This window comes from Channa argus, chromosome 17, assembly GCF_033026475.1.
Source record: "Channa argus isolate prfri chromosome 17, Channa argus male v1.0, whole genome shotgun sequence".
NCBI classification, from domain to species: domain Eukaryota; kingdom Metazoa; phylum Chordata; class Actinopteri; order Anabantiformes; family Channidae; genus Channa; species Channa argus.
The window spans coordinates 18,144,997-18,159,043 of record NC_090213.1 but is presented as its reverse complement, the minus strand read 5'-3'; the positions used below and the strand labels follow the sequence as shown (position 1 = coordinate 18,159,043).

The 14,047-nt window shown below is 41.5% G+C and overlaps 1 protein-coding gene across 5 annotated transcripts in view; it reads right to left on the bottom strand.

The window, feature by feature from the left end:
- Positions 1 to 3,437: 3,437 nt before the first annotated feature.
- Positions 3,438 to 14,047, bottom strand: part of disp1 (dispatched homolog 1 (Drosophila)) — a 68,117-nt gene continuing 57,507 nt past the window's right edge. For all 5 annotated transcript variants that reach the window (XM_067481668.1, XM_067481671.1, XM_067481670.1 and 2 more), the window contains 8 exons: positions 11,917 to 11,946; positions 11,309 to 11,432; positions 10,509 to 10,636; positions 9,096 to 9,190; positions 8,211 to 8,308; positions 6,493 to 8,082; positions 5,996 to 6,259; positions 3,438 to 5,889 (listed from right to left, as the gene is read on the bottom strand). In XM_067481668.1, coding sequence (XP_067337769.1) covers positions 4,051 to 5,889; positions 5,996 to 6,259; positions 6,493 to 8,082; positions 8,211 to 8,308; positions 9,096 to 9,190; positions 10,509 to 10,636; positions 11,309 to 11,432; positions 11,917 to 11,946 — 4,168 coding nt within the window. In that variant the 3' untranslated portion in view covers positions 3,438 to 4,050. The remainder of the gene's footprint in view (positions 5,890 to 5,995; positions 6,260 to 6,492; positions 8,083 to 8,210; positions 8,309 to 9,095; positions 9,191 to 10,508; positions 10,637 to 11,308; positions 11,433 to 11,916; positions 11,947 to 14,047) is intronic.

The window sequence follows — 14,047 nt, the reverse complement described above, 5'->3', positions numbered from 1 at the left end:
GCTAAAAAAAATGGTTGAGTCTAAGGTAATAAGTTAAAAATTGGTTTTGCCAGAATTTAGAATTTTAAAACACACCAAAAAAAAAAAAAAAAAAAAATGTCTGAGGATTTTTATCTGGTATCCCAAAAATCATGAGGACAATGAGAGTTATTCTCACACGGTAAAGTGTGTTCTCCCCTATTTTAACCCATTTCTCTGCTTCTAGCTGAAAAACTATCTTTAGGAGTTCAGATGACATCATCTGGGGGAGCTCTGGAAAAGCAGGTTGACAATGATAACGAGCTGAGCAACAACATGACCTGAACTGAAGGTTCCTCCAAGTGATGTCATCTGGGGGCATTTTTTCAGTTGGAAGTCGATATATATTAATGTAGGGAAGTCAGATGAAAATTTTATGGCATTCATTTACATTAGTTCGACTCAAACTCGAACCAAAGGAAGCTCAATATCAGTGAAGGTGTCCTGTAAGTCCATCCTCTGTATTTTGTTTCAAAAACAGCAAAATGTTAACCAATATATCCAAATGAGAGCATTTAGAGTTCACAAAGTGGCAAAGTACACAGAGAAAACCCACATTCTTTTTGTGTTTATATTTTAATTTAGAGTTGGTCTTATATAAAATGTAAAGTTATCATTTGTTTGGAGAAGAGCTATTAAAGCATCTAGTGACCCTGACTCACTGGCAGCTGTACAAAGATACTTGCTGTTAACCAGTTTTTTTGTTTGTTTGTTTTTTAGCAAAATTCATCATTTCTAACGAATCAGAGAAGAGCAATGACTTCTGCTGGACGTGTTATTATTCAGTGCAATGCTATAAGACTAGTACCTGTGGGGTGGGGCAGAGTGTGGTGAACTGATTTGAAGCCCCGTCCTAACAGCAGCTCGCTTCACCTTTTATACTGTGAATTTAAACAAGATGTTTTCCAGAACTAAACATTAGCTTAGGATCGTGTTATTTCTATGGCTGCTGTGGGTAGTTGGATTTTTTTTGTTTTTTCCAGTGCTAATTAATTTAAATGTATAAGGCAGAAATGTGAAGATAATTCATGTTGAATAAAATAAAAAATAAAAGCAAAAGAAAGTGAACCCGTTCCACACGAAGGAATCTGGCTCAGTCCAGCAACTCCACCAAAATCTAATTTGAAAAGTGGAAGCAAATGTTTACCTTGTAAACAAGCTCTCCAGCTCTTCGGGCCCCTTCACAGTTATTTCAGGCCTGCAGAGTTTACGTCGAAGAGACACACATGCTCCTTAGATTCTCCCTCACAGGGAAATGTAATAAACTCTGCACCGTGGCCGTAGCTAATATTTGACCTCTGTTTAAGCAAATATAATTACAGAAAAGCTCACGCAAGCCTGACGAGGGATCCTCTGAGGGGAGTGGGACTCATCCCCACTGCAGTAATGGAGGGGAGGAGGAGCATGAATTCAGCTGTGGGGGATCTGAGGCCGAGGGGAACACAAAGTGAGCTGTATAAGCCAAAATAAGATGTTTGGCTTTGGTTTGGAAGCATCAAACAAGCCCAGTGTGGATGGTTTACTTATGTAACCTGTTTTACAGGGCTCGTTTGTTTGTGGAAGTTGGTTTTGAGGTTGAGGAGCGAGACAGGATTGTTGTACTTTTCCCTGACTGGAACACAAGCATTTTCAAGCTAGAGGAGTGTTTGTGCTGCGTTCGAGAGCCACTCCGCCTTTTGATGCCTCACGATGAGTTAATCATTTCCACAGTGACTGGGATGTGAAACGAGACACTTTTCACCCTTTCACTAACACAGCTCTATTCCAGCGTGGAGTTAACTGTTAAAGCTTACTGGGAGCAGATCAGCATCCACATTCCTAATCAGAGTAAAGAAGGGGAGCTGAACGACAGCTGGAGAGGACGGCTGCTTATTTCTGCAGCTGAGGAAACAGGTGTTTTCTGCACTAGGCTGGAGCGGATTTGGTAACAAGATAAAAAAAAACAAAACAAAAAGGCAAAAAGCGAAGGTCAGAACAGGACAGTTTGAACGTCCAGGTACAAAAGGAACAGTTCCATTAACTACGTGGTGGTGTGTTAGAATTGTGTAAGATTATACTAATTAACCTCTAACAGCACCAGCTTCACACTTGAAGACTGGTCATAATTAACACCTGCCAAGTAAGTTAAATCTAAAAGCACAGATTTTTTTTTTTTTTTTTTGCCTTGGACAACAACTTAGTAGCATTCAATAATATTCATATGAACTCATGATAGGAGGCGAAAGAGAAATGAAAGAGAATATACACAAATCCAATAGTGACCCTTCCTTTGTTTCAATTTGCACATCCTTGGTCCTGCATCTTCTGCTTTATCTTCCTCTCACACAAACACAGAAGGTGCATGCTTCACGTTGACGGTCAGCTTTGTGTTCAAGTGCCACCTTTCAGCCCAGACTAATTTAAACTTCTCTGATTTGTTGGCGCTCGTCACCACTGGTTCTTCGATGTTGGCAGGATGGGTCATAGCCCTTAAGTCCAAAAGGTGGGCAGTTAGAAAAAGACCATTTTACAGAAAGCTGCAGAACAAGTACTGCATGAATAAGCAATTTTTGGAATTCAAAACTATTCTGGGTTTTAACAGATTAAAAAAACCTACATTTTAAACAATATGGTCCATTTAAATTAGCAATTTGATGCACTGTTATCTTTAAAAAAAAAAATTATAGCTCTTGTAACAGTGAGAGCCTTTGTTTTCTTTTTAATATTATTTATGAGAGGGCTATTATTTCAAGCAGTCATAAATATGTTGGCTGGTTATATTCCAAAGTTCCCCTGGAAATATTACAAAGGATTAACACATTAAAAATGTCGATTTGTTAGACAGTGCTGATGACAGCTGGGCTGTTTTTCCGAGCTTTGTGCTTGAGTGTTGTCTCTCTATAATTACCACTGTCTGCATTAAGCAGCCTAAGTGTTTTCAGCACTACTTTCAGATGGGTTAATGCGTGTAATAAGCTTCACAACTCAAATGTTTTTCTGCGACTATTTAGTCTGTTTCAAAATTGTTTTTAGGATTATGATGTAATTTTTTTTTATTATTTCCAAACCCATTTCAAATATTTAACAATTCCTGAGCAGAAATGACATCAATGGGCTTGTAGCATTCAATAGATAAGATCTGTATCAAAAGGAGTAATAAACGTGATCTGTGATCAACTCTACTTATCAACAAACCAAGTCTACATGAGCCCATACAGCAGGCAGCCCATCCCAGTCCAGACATGGTCTATAGCCTCAGGCAAGATATAACAGGACTGCAGGCGCCAGCAGTTATGAGACAATAAAACAGGTGTAAGCTGTTATGATTGAGAAGATATCCCTGCTTTGAATGGGACTTCATCACATTTTATGATCCAAGCATGACTATATACACGTTGGGAAGAGCAGACAAAGGTGAACAAAAGGACGATAGTGATTGAAAAAAAAAAAAAAGACATTTTAATCATACAGTACATCTTTTATCCAAAGCATGTGGCGACTTGAACAAAAGAACACACTAAGAATTCAACACTAGCGCGCAACTAAATACAAAAAAAAAAGTGTCAGGCAGTAACTTTTTATAAGCTTGTAAAATGTGGCAGGTTTTTGTTAAACTTGATGTGATTTGTATCAAACAACATATACTGATAATTACACGCAGCATCACAACATTTACTGTACGGTTTCCTGACAGTGCAAAGAGCTGCTCTACATGTAACACTTTTGCAAAATATCATGGAGGTGTCACTGTGTAAAGCCCGTTCATTCCCTAAATTCAAACAGCTTTTTGTTTCACTGTAAAAAATCATACATAGCTGGCACAAGAAAAACTGGTGAGTACCAAAAAAAAAACAAAAAAAAAAAAACACAACACATGTAATAAAAATCTATGTAAACAGCATCTTTGTTGTTTTCTGAAATGCTTTGAGGCACTTGTTAAGCAAACACTTCCCGAACTCGATTACACGCAGACATTGTATGCGTCACTCCTTTTTGGAATAGCAGAACTGCTATCTGTTCTGTTCGGAGTGTTACTAAAATATCAATGTATCATCAACATACGCTTTCAGAAGACGGATTAGAGTTTACTGCAATAGGAGGCACGCTGGTTTCACTTTTTGGCACGTTAAACTCTGAAGCTGAATTGCATTTCATTTTCAACGTCCTGTTAAAACAATAGAGTTTCTTCGGAGAGGCAGATGACGCCCGCTCCCTTTTAGAGTTTCGCTTGCACTTCTTGACATTTTCCTCCCGTGTGACGGGAAAACTTTCGAGCTTCTCCTGGTTGCCAGGGATTTTGCAACAATCATCCGGTCGCGTTGCCGTTTGTGCGGTTGTGGTGGATACTTGCATGTCACCACAACAATGGTCTCTGTCCCTCACCTTCTGTGCTTCCTGACAAATTGTGTGTGATGAGCCCAGTGACGGGGAGGGGCACTGAGTTTGAGGTCGTGTTGGGGCTGGGGAACTTAAAGTCTGGCTACTATCAGGATTTGAAGGACTCATTTCAGGTCTATGGACTTCCTCTTGTCCTGCAGACTTTGAGCCAGAGGCTACACTTGGAGCTGGGCATTTGCTCTGGTTTGGCATTGTGGTTTTCGGTTCGCTGACTGAACCAGTCTGCAGGTTCGCAGTGTGTAAGCAGTACTTCCTAAGGTGGCAACCGTGTACAGATCCTTCCCTGGGGGCCATTATTCTCCCCTGGGAGCAGTGATGAAAGTGGGCGGGGCTACAGTGGACAAAATGCATCCGACACTCCATGTGAGTGTAGACTGGGTCCAAATGTGAAGGTAGGATGGTACTATTTTGTTTTATTGGGGCATGTCCTGAAAGGGGGAAGAGCTGAGGGGTGGAAGGACAGGAAGACGAGTCAGGCGTGGGATGCTGAGCACAGGAGTGGGAGGTCCACTGCTGGGGCAGGTGAGGAGGAGAAGGGGGGTCCCCACATGTGCAATTAGTGTTTTGAGAGTACTGGCACCTGGATTGTGTGCTCACATTGGCTACCAGCCCATTCTCAGGGGCAGCTTTTCCACTCTCAGTCTGACTCTTATAATGGATGTGTGAATATGGGATGCTGTGGTGGTGAGGAGGTAATCCATTATAAAGCTGAGCGCAGACCTCATGCTCCTCTCGAGGTTTATCGTCAGTTTTCTGACTGGATGCCAGTGGCTCTAACTCATAATGCTCCACCTCCCCACCCCTGCTGTCTAGCTGATACTTACCCTGGCCTTTGCCTTGCGTTGAGGGGTTTGTGGACGTGGTGTCAGTGAAGGCCTGACACTGCAGCTTTTTGGGCAGGGGTATCTGTCCACAGGTGCCCTGAGGTCCCAGGCAGCGGCACATGCACTGAAAGAAGAAGGTAGCAAAGGCCCAGCTGATGCACATGATCAACATCATGAACGTGCCTAGCTGAGTGTAGGCTAATACAGTCGAGGGCATCATCATGGCCCCGGCAACAAATGTGGTCAATGCAGCCATAGCGATTGCAGAGCCCATTCGGCTCAGGGAGAAAATCACCTTCCCCTCGCGGTCAGGCTCCGGAGCAAGCCGGTAGGCTACGCCATAGTGGACTGCAAAATCCACAGACAGCCCTACTGCCACAGAAATGGTCACAGACTCCAAGATGTTTAGCTCCCAGCCCAGGAGCACCAGGGAGCCCACTGTCACAAATATGGTGCCAGCAATTGAAAAGATGGCATAAAGACTGATGATGACATTCCAGGTGGTCAGAAGCATAACACTGAAAGCCACGGCCACCGATAGCGCCATGGCAACCAAAGTGCCGTCTGACAGACTGTCCTGCAGGTCATAGAAATCCAAGTTGCTGATGAACCAGCCATGACTCAGGCCTGCTGGGGCAAACCGCAGCTCCTCTGTGATCCAGGCATCGACCTGAAATATGTCGGGAAAATTTAAAAGCATTAAGAAAATCTCTCTTGCATGTAAAGTTAGCGTGAAAATACAAAGTCACCAACAACAGTTTGTGTGCATATGATACCTCTTGGTAGAACTGGAACATCTTTTCATAGGCCAGCGTGAAGAGGTACGTACTCTGGAACTCTAAAACAATGGCTCTGATAGTGTCATTAATATCGAATCGAGGCCCAGGGGTCTTGCTGTCCAGATGGTAGTTAGTGCTCCGATCCAGCTCCATGATGGCTCTTTTGATGCACAACTCAAAAACATCCGGCTTGTAAGGGAAGGTGGACTGACTGCAGCAGGGGTACACAGAGCCCTCTACACAGTCCTGATTTTCCATCCACTGTTGAAATGAGGAAAATATGTGGATGAAATCCAGTGAGTTAAAAGTTGCCTTCATTTGGTTACGTTTCAGGTGCTTTTTAAGTAAAGTAGACATTTAAATAAAGTATAACTTTGTATTCCTAACACATCACATCAATTTCTGGTGAGGGTCTGTAAGACTTCTTTAAGTGTCAAATAATATAAAACCTGTTATATTAATGTCCTATTAATGTGTAGGAATGCAGTTCTGACCTGTTTGAATGTCTCAATGAAGCAGCTGGTAAAGTCCTGCTCCTCTGAATGAAAGACAAAACTCTGGTTCCTCAGCTTCTGGCAGAAGTGAAGAATCCACAGCTGAGAGGCTGGACTGGAAATGTTGAAACTTCTATCTAGCATCAGTTTTCCCTTATTTTGAGGGTTCAGTGGGTCTCCATTATCCATGGGGGTGACGCCCCAGATGATAGTTATAGGCATGTGAAGGTCCTCACCATGATGAACCCTCTCGAACATGAAGAGTTTCTTGTACTCTGCATCATAACGCTCAAATGGGTGAGAGGATCGAAACACCTGAAACTCTGCCAGCTCCAGAGATGGCAGCTTCATCTTTGGGTTGACACAAACCACGTATGCCCCACCTACTGTAATGGCGAGGAACCAGAAGAGCCAGAGGTAGCGCAGCTTGATGACAATGCAGGGTAGCACCTTTTCAAAGAAGATCCTCGATGCCTCCGAGACGGTAAACAGGCATTTGTTGGCCTTTTGACAAAGACCTGCCCAGAACATCCGGGTGCAGAACCCTCCTTGCTGGTGTGGAGGCTTGGAGCAGGGGAACACATTAGGCAGGTAGCGTTCATGAAGGACAACCACAGCCGGGAGCCACGTCACCATAAGAACATAGTTGACTAAAATGGCCGTGCCAGCATAAACACCAAAACAGCGTATGGCAGTGATGTTGCTGACATAGTTGGCATAAAATGCTGCAGATGTGGTGAAGCTGGTGACAAACATGGACAGTGCAGCATGCTGCAGGGTGACGCTGATGGTCTCTGCTAGCTCCGCGTGGGGTTTATCAAACTTGGTGTAATTCCACACGTCACAAAGCACAAAGGCGTCATCTGCACCAATGCCCACCAGGATGATGAGAGCCGTAAGGTTCATGAAGGGGAAGAACTCAAAGTTAAAAACCATTCGGTAGAGAAAGTAAGACACAATCAATGAGCTGATGATGGCTATTATTGTCATGAGCGTGATAAAAACCGAGCGGGTGTAAACACACATAACCAGCAGGACGATCACTATGGCTATGGCTGGGTACACTGTGTCTGTGAGGAGGTAGTCCTGGAAGAGGTCATGTTTGATGCCGAACTCGATCCCTGTGACCGTGGTGATGCCGTCCGACGAATTCCAGTTCTCAAAGTTGTCTAAATAAATGTTCATCATAGACTCTCCTTTCTCTGTGGGGGAGAAGAGCATGCTATACTTGAGCACAGGTGGAGGATAGTCCAGGCTTTTGGGACCGAGGAAGTCCTTGTCCACCAGGAAGTGAAGGATTTGGTAGACGGCGTTGTACTTGATGCACTTCCGTGGCACAGTGGCACACTTCAACTGGTCTTTCCGCCGCAGGGCCATGTCCCAGCAGTCAGGTCCCAGTGTGCCATTGTGGTAGAACTTGGCACACGAGCGAAGGATTTTGAGTGTGTGCATCACGTCACGCTCTGTGATTTTCTGGCAGGATGACTTGTTGTTAAGGACAGCGATGTAGTTACCAAGTGTCCAGCTGGGGCAACAGGAAGCATCATTGGTGCGTTGACAAAGACTCCAATAGTCATGGTGGGACCGCACCTGGGGACAGAGACAAGTAATTAATGCACAAGTCAAAAAAAATATAGGGACACGACAAAGACGCAAAAGGCAATAAGGCATGAAGTTATTAATATACTTTGCTGTATCGATGCACATATTGTACATACCCTTGTGTTATCCAGATTACACATTGATTTGATGGCCTGAACACTCCACAGGTTCTTCCCTTCAGCTGATGTAAACACCAGTCTAGAATAACTGTCACCTGCATAAAGAAACATGCATATTACTTAAAGAGAAAAAAAAAAAACCTTCTTTGCTGGAACAATAACTTGGGAAAAACACAGAGGAGACATATTTATCACCTGAGTGACAGTAAGTATGTATTAAAAAACAACAAGCTTGTATTAATGGGACTTAAGTTGGGTGGTGAGTGTTTTTAATGAAACAATCGTAAACCATTAACTGCCACATGTTCATCACTTTTATCTTCAACACTGCAACTCTCTGCAAACTTAAACTCTTCTAGACTGTGAAACACTTGACCCCCTTTGTGCCAGATTGTCCTGGTTAAGACTGACCTTTATGAATTTGCTTTTGAATCACCATAAGTAACTTATTGACAAAACAGCTCAGATTTTTTTTTATTTTTTATTTTTTTTATGGTCGATAACTTTTGTCCAGCATTTTCCATTTTTCTCTGTAAAGCACTTCGGTCAATTTCTGTTGTCTACAAACACATCTAACTTGATCTGTTTGGCAATGTGAAGAAAAAGTATTTTTTTTATTTAACCGACACATGCCAAGGGAAATTACATACACAAAGAAACTGCAATTCCAACAGCAAAAGGTCTTAATTTATTTGGAAATTACAAATGTTATGGTTTTGATTTGTAACGAGCTCACAAAAAAATTCAAAAAAGAAGGGTGCATGCGGCCATATAAAAAGAAATGCTTAAAGAAAACTGCTCCAGTTTTCATTTCATCGTGGAATTACTGAATATAACGTGACAGGAAGAAATAAGTTAAATGTGTATAATTAAAAATGTTACCTGGCACATCACAGAAGAATTCTTTCCTGAAGTCCCACTCAGCTTGCCGTTTGTCTCGGTCAAGGTTGTCTTCAGGCCACCTGGGCTCTTGATGACTAAAAAAAACAAAACAAAAAAAAAACAACATGAATAAAGCATGAACATGGAGATTTATGTTATATTCAATCAGTTACAATCGAAATATTAAAAAGTTAACTGGCCCAGAAAGAAAAAAAAAATTAATATATTTAGTTATAAGTTTAAAGTGCTTGTTTTAAAATTGCAGATTTAAAGCAGTTTGTAATAAACCTTTATTTTATTCTTGCATTGTCGAAATAAATCTTTGTTTTCATAAGTTGAATTTAGAATACTTCCTGGAAAAGGGCACAAACCCACTGAGAAGGTTATTTGCTCTGACTGAGGCTGCATAAACAACATGCTGCTGTGGATGGGCTGTGTATTATGTGTGTGTTTTTGTGTTATAGCAAGAATGTTTTAGTATGTTGTCTACATGAGGATTATAGCTCAGACTTTCTATGAGTATGTGTAGTTTTTGTTAGGGCCCACATCCGTAGATAGAAACAGGAAGGCAGAGTAATCAGATGGCTGTCAGAGGGAGACTAAGCGGTTGAAAGACAGATGAGGCTGAGAAGCTCACTGCCAGCAGAAGAGGCCTCTCACTAACCATGCACACATATGTACAGAGCCGGGTCTGCAGACAGACGTAGACAGACAGACGGAACGAAGACAAAGACAGCCACAGTCACAGCAGGACACATAGTAAGATATAAGGTAGCTGTTGATACAGGCAGCTCAAAGGATCCATTTTCTAATCAGTTGTTTTACTCTGACATTGCAAGGAGGCAAAATGTTGCAACTGTAAAAAAGAAAGAGATGTGTGGGCTCACTGCATTGTCATTCAAACAATTGTTATCAAATGGGTGTCAATGTCATAATACAAACAGACTAAAGAAAATGGGGGGAATTATTTGTTAGTTGGGGCCAATACACATATTCAATGTAATATCAAAGACAATAACTCTGACTCCACAAATTTGGAACAGAGTGTAAATTGCGTTAGAGATATAGACTGATATAGAACCTGCAAAAACAGAGTCCCTCTGACAGGAGACAGAGAGGGACCTTGTGGACAGACAGGTCGCCCCTTTTCTTTCAGGAGGAGATTCAAAAGTTTCAGCTTGTCTGCCAACAGTACTTTTCAACTCCTCTGCCCTCCCTCCTTTACTCACTACCCCTGTCTCCCACCCTTGTACCACAACCTTTGATGAGAGAATTGATATTTAAGTAGCCAAGAGAATAACTTTAATCAGATTTTTCAAACAGCTACTGATCTCTTTTTCTATCTGGCATGGATGCTTTGAAAAGCAAGAAACCAGCAGGTATAGCTTGTGTAAAACATATGTGGGTAGTTACTTTTTAGCCTGTTCGTCAGCATATTTAAAGGGGTAGTTGGCCAGTGTTGCTTTGTAGCCAGTGTTCTTCACCATGTTGTTCCATGTGACCAGTCTCTGGCCAATGGCCGTTCCCCGTGGTTCAAAACCCTTTAGGAAAGGAGAACACAGATTATACACAAATGTATACAAACCATTTGAACTCACTTAAATGAACTTGGACCAACAACAGTAGCTGCGTTAATGGATCTTGGTTATGTAGGGTTTCTTTGCATGTTATGGTCTTTATGGTTTAACCATTTTCAGAGGAATTCCGGTGATTTCCACTACAGAACTGTGTCTGCTTTTAATGCAGTGGTGCCTGCAACACCACCGTCGTGACGATGTGTCGCAATTGGTCTTTGAAGCCTTTGAACGATACAGCCTCCTAAATTGAGACACAGCTAATATGCACTGTATATGATGAAATCACTGAATTCTTTCAATTCTACACTAAGACATGTTACTCTCAAAGCACTTAACACACAATTTTTTCAGAGTAATGACAATAATAATTTATCGTGTTCCTTCTCTCCACAAATTGTATGATTAATACCTGTGAGAGTACGAGTGCTCTGTGTTGACTTGAAAATCTACGCCTTGTAAATTTTACTTCGCTTTACATACATTAAAAGTTTTCCAAGCTTTAGGATTTAAGACAGTCTATTGTTCTTAATATTTAAAGGTGAGATGAGGCAGGCTATCTGGAAGATTTGTGCTGCAGCAGGGTTGATGAACTGTATCGGCCCTTTTTAAAGGACAGCGCTAGGAGTCTGTATTTACCAGCAGTGGGTCTGAGAAATCGGGCAGGTCAGGCACCAGGATGCCGACTAGAGCACACACCACAATGAGCACTGTGCACACCCCCAGTACCACCACTGGCCAGTCAGCTATCAGCTCGGCATAACTGGAACAAGAAGAGTATTAAATTTAATGAACACACAAACTAAACAAGAAAAAAAAAAAAAAAGAAAAAAAAAGAATGGTACAAGAGAAAGCAATAAAATATCAGATTGAGGACAACCGACTTTGTTTTTGCATAAATATAAGTATATTTAGGTTTTGCAATCTGGGAGTCCGCATGTGATTTTCAAACTACATCTATCTCTAGAAGCCTCGAAAGAAAAACCAAAAATCTCTCCTGGATTAAGATAATAGTGTTGTGAAACTGCTGTTAAAAGCAGAGGAGGAGAGCCAAGCTGCTGGCTACACCAGGTACAGCAAGTACTCTTACCAATGATTACTCCTATGACACACTACTGAGGAACGAAGGCTGCGCAGGAACAGTGATGGATGAATGACAGGAATAAGAGGAGGACGAGGAGGAGGGGAAGGAGAGCTTTCCAATTCAGAATATCAACAGAGGAGGAACTGTCTTTGGCAGGTCTTACCTTTTGGGGAATCGAAAGGGCCTTGGAGGGCTGAAAAACAAAAAGAGAGCGATAAATCAAGTTCATATTTTCAAGTTAAAGCAACAACCAATGGAAAACATATTTGCTGAGAGTTTTGAGCAAAATACATCTTTTCTTAATGAACTTCTGTTCTGTTTCCAGCAGCACAGACATCGGGTACCAGACCACAGAAAACATTACAAGTGACAGGATTGTCAAATCTCCTTAAGTGAGCTTCTAATACTCATTTTTCAATTCCTTTCAGATGTGAAAAATTACACTTTTTCTAATTCACATCTGCTTACACGCATGCATGTCGCACTGCAGAATGACAAATCAAATCTAAAGAGGATGTCAACTTGAACTTGAATTATTCTGCAAATGCTCCAAATAACCGCTTAACACCTTTCAATCTGATGCAAATCTAAACCTATGCAGTTAAGTGAGAAGTGCAGCACAACCCCACAAAACGCTGTTGAATCAAGTCAAACACCAACAAGAGGCATCATGGTCTTCTCAGGTGCTCAAGATCTTTCTGGAATGGTGTGGGGGTGAAGAGTATGGAATGCCGGTAACAGCAAATGCCCCATTTGTAGGCAAAGAAGAGGACATACTAAGAGGCATAGATATGGAAACATGATCGCAGTAGGGCAGCAGAGGACAAACAAAATAGACTAAAGGGGTCATTTCATGTGTTGTAATCTGCAACTTAGCCTGAAACAGTCTACTAAAAAAAGCCAAAGCCATATTTTTGATGAGAATCTGTCACTCTAGTTTTTGTGGTCTCTCCTGCACCATTGGCAACAATTGGCGTTTGAAGACTTCTAGGTCAATTCAGCTAAATCAGCTTAAGAAGATCCCATGGGCTGACAACACCTGTGGTGGCATTTATAAGTTAAGACATAGTCTCGATTAGAAGTATATATCAAAAGTCTGTGGAGAGTGTTTAAGGGCTGTGTATAGTCTAAACCCTATAGTCCCTTCCTCTCATGCATGCGCAGAACATACATTCTAGTTGGCTGTAGCCTTTGCAGTGTGTTTAAGTGACACCTGTGAGAAATTGCAAATTTTTAAAAACAAAAATTATTTCAAAACTTTCCCTCAGTACATTGAAGATGGTACTCACTTCATTACAGCCAAGAAGGTGGTCATAATATACCCTGAACATGGCAAGGAACAGGAAATCCACTCTGAGGTTGCACTCCACCGACAAGGTCAATCAGGTCATTAGCACACCAGAAATTTGGACTGTGATTTAATCAGTGTGGCCAGAGAGGCCAAAACGGTTGTTGTCATATTTGAGCAGTCAAGTAGAAGTAAAATCTATGGAACGTTATATTCAGTGGTAGTAAGAAGCAAAAATATATTAGAGTTATTATCAAGGGGTTTGACTGCACAGGGGTGGGTTGTAGGTCGGCAGTAAATCCCTTTAAAAGTTTTACAGGTCACATTAATGTGACAGCAAGACATCAGTTGGAATAGGTTTAGAGCACTGTCTGAAAATACAATTCCACACCAACGCAGAGGAGAAATCTGTTTTATTTCTATGTAAATACACAAGAAGCATAGGAATTGGAAGATGGATGTTCGTGCTTATTGATTATTTTAAGCACCAGGTCCTCCTGTAAGGTGAACTTTTACTTCAGCTTACAACATGACCTTTAACCTGGTTTAAAACTCCACCTAATGGAAACCGCATTCCCCTGACTTTCTTTGAACAAACCAGCAAGGAAAAACTCTGTATTGTCAATGTAATTCTTTTTTCTCTGCGCTCTGTCTCTTGGCTTTCCATGTATGGCCTTGAACTTCAGACCTCGGGACAAAGATATGGCCCAAAATGGAGGAGCGGAGTTGTCGGAAATAGCTGGAATGGATTCCTAAAAGTGCTTTTAGGCATGTCTATTAGTCTACTAAAGGTCTGTTTTGAATTTTGGTCTGCAATCTGAATTCATATAAGCCAATTTGAAAGACGTGCCGCATACCTGAAGCAGCCATTTGGCCGGAGACTTAAAAGGACAAAGATGAGACAGATCAAGAATCTGTCAACTTAGCATAGCCATAATAATTTATACTGTTTCCATAAAAAAAAAAAAAAAAAAAAAAAAAAAAAAAAAGGTGTCCATTTTGTAGC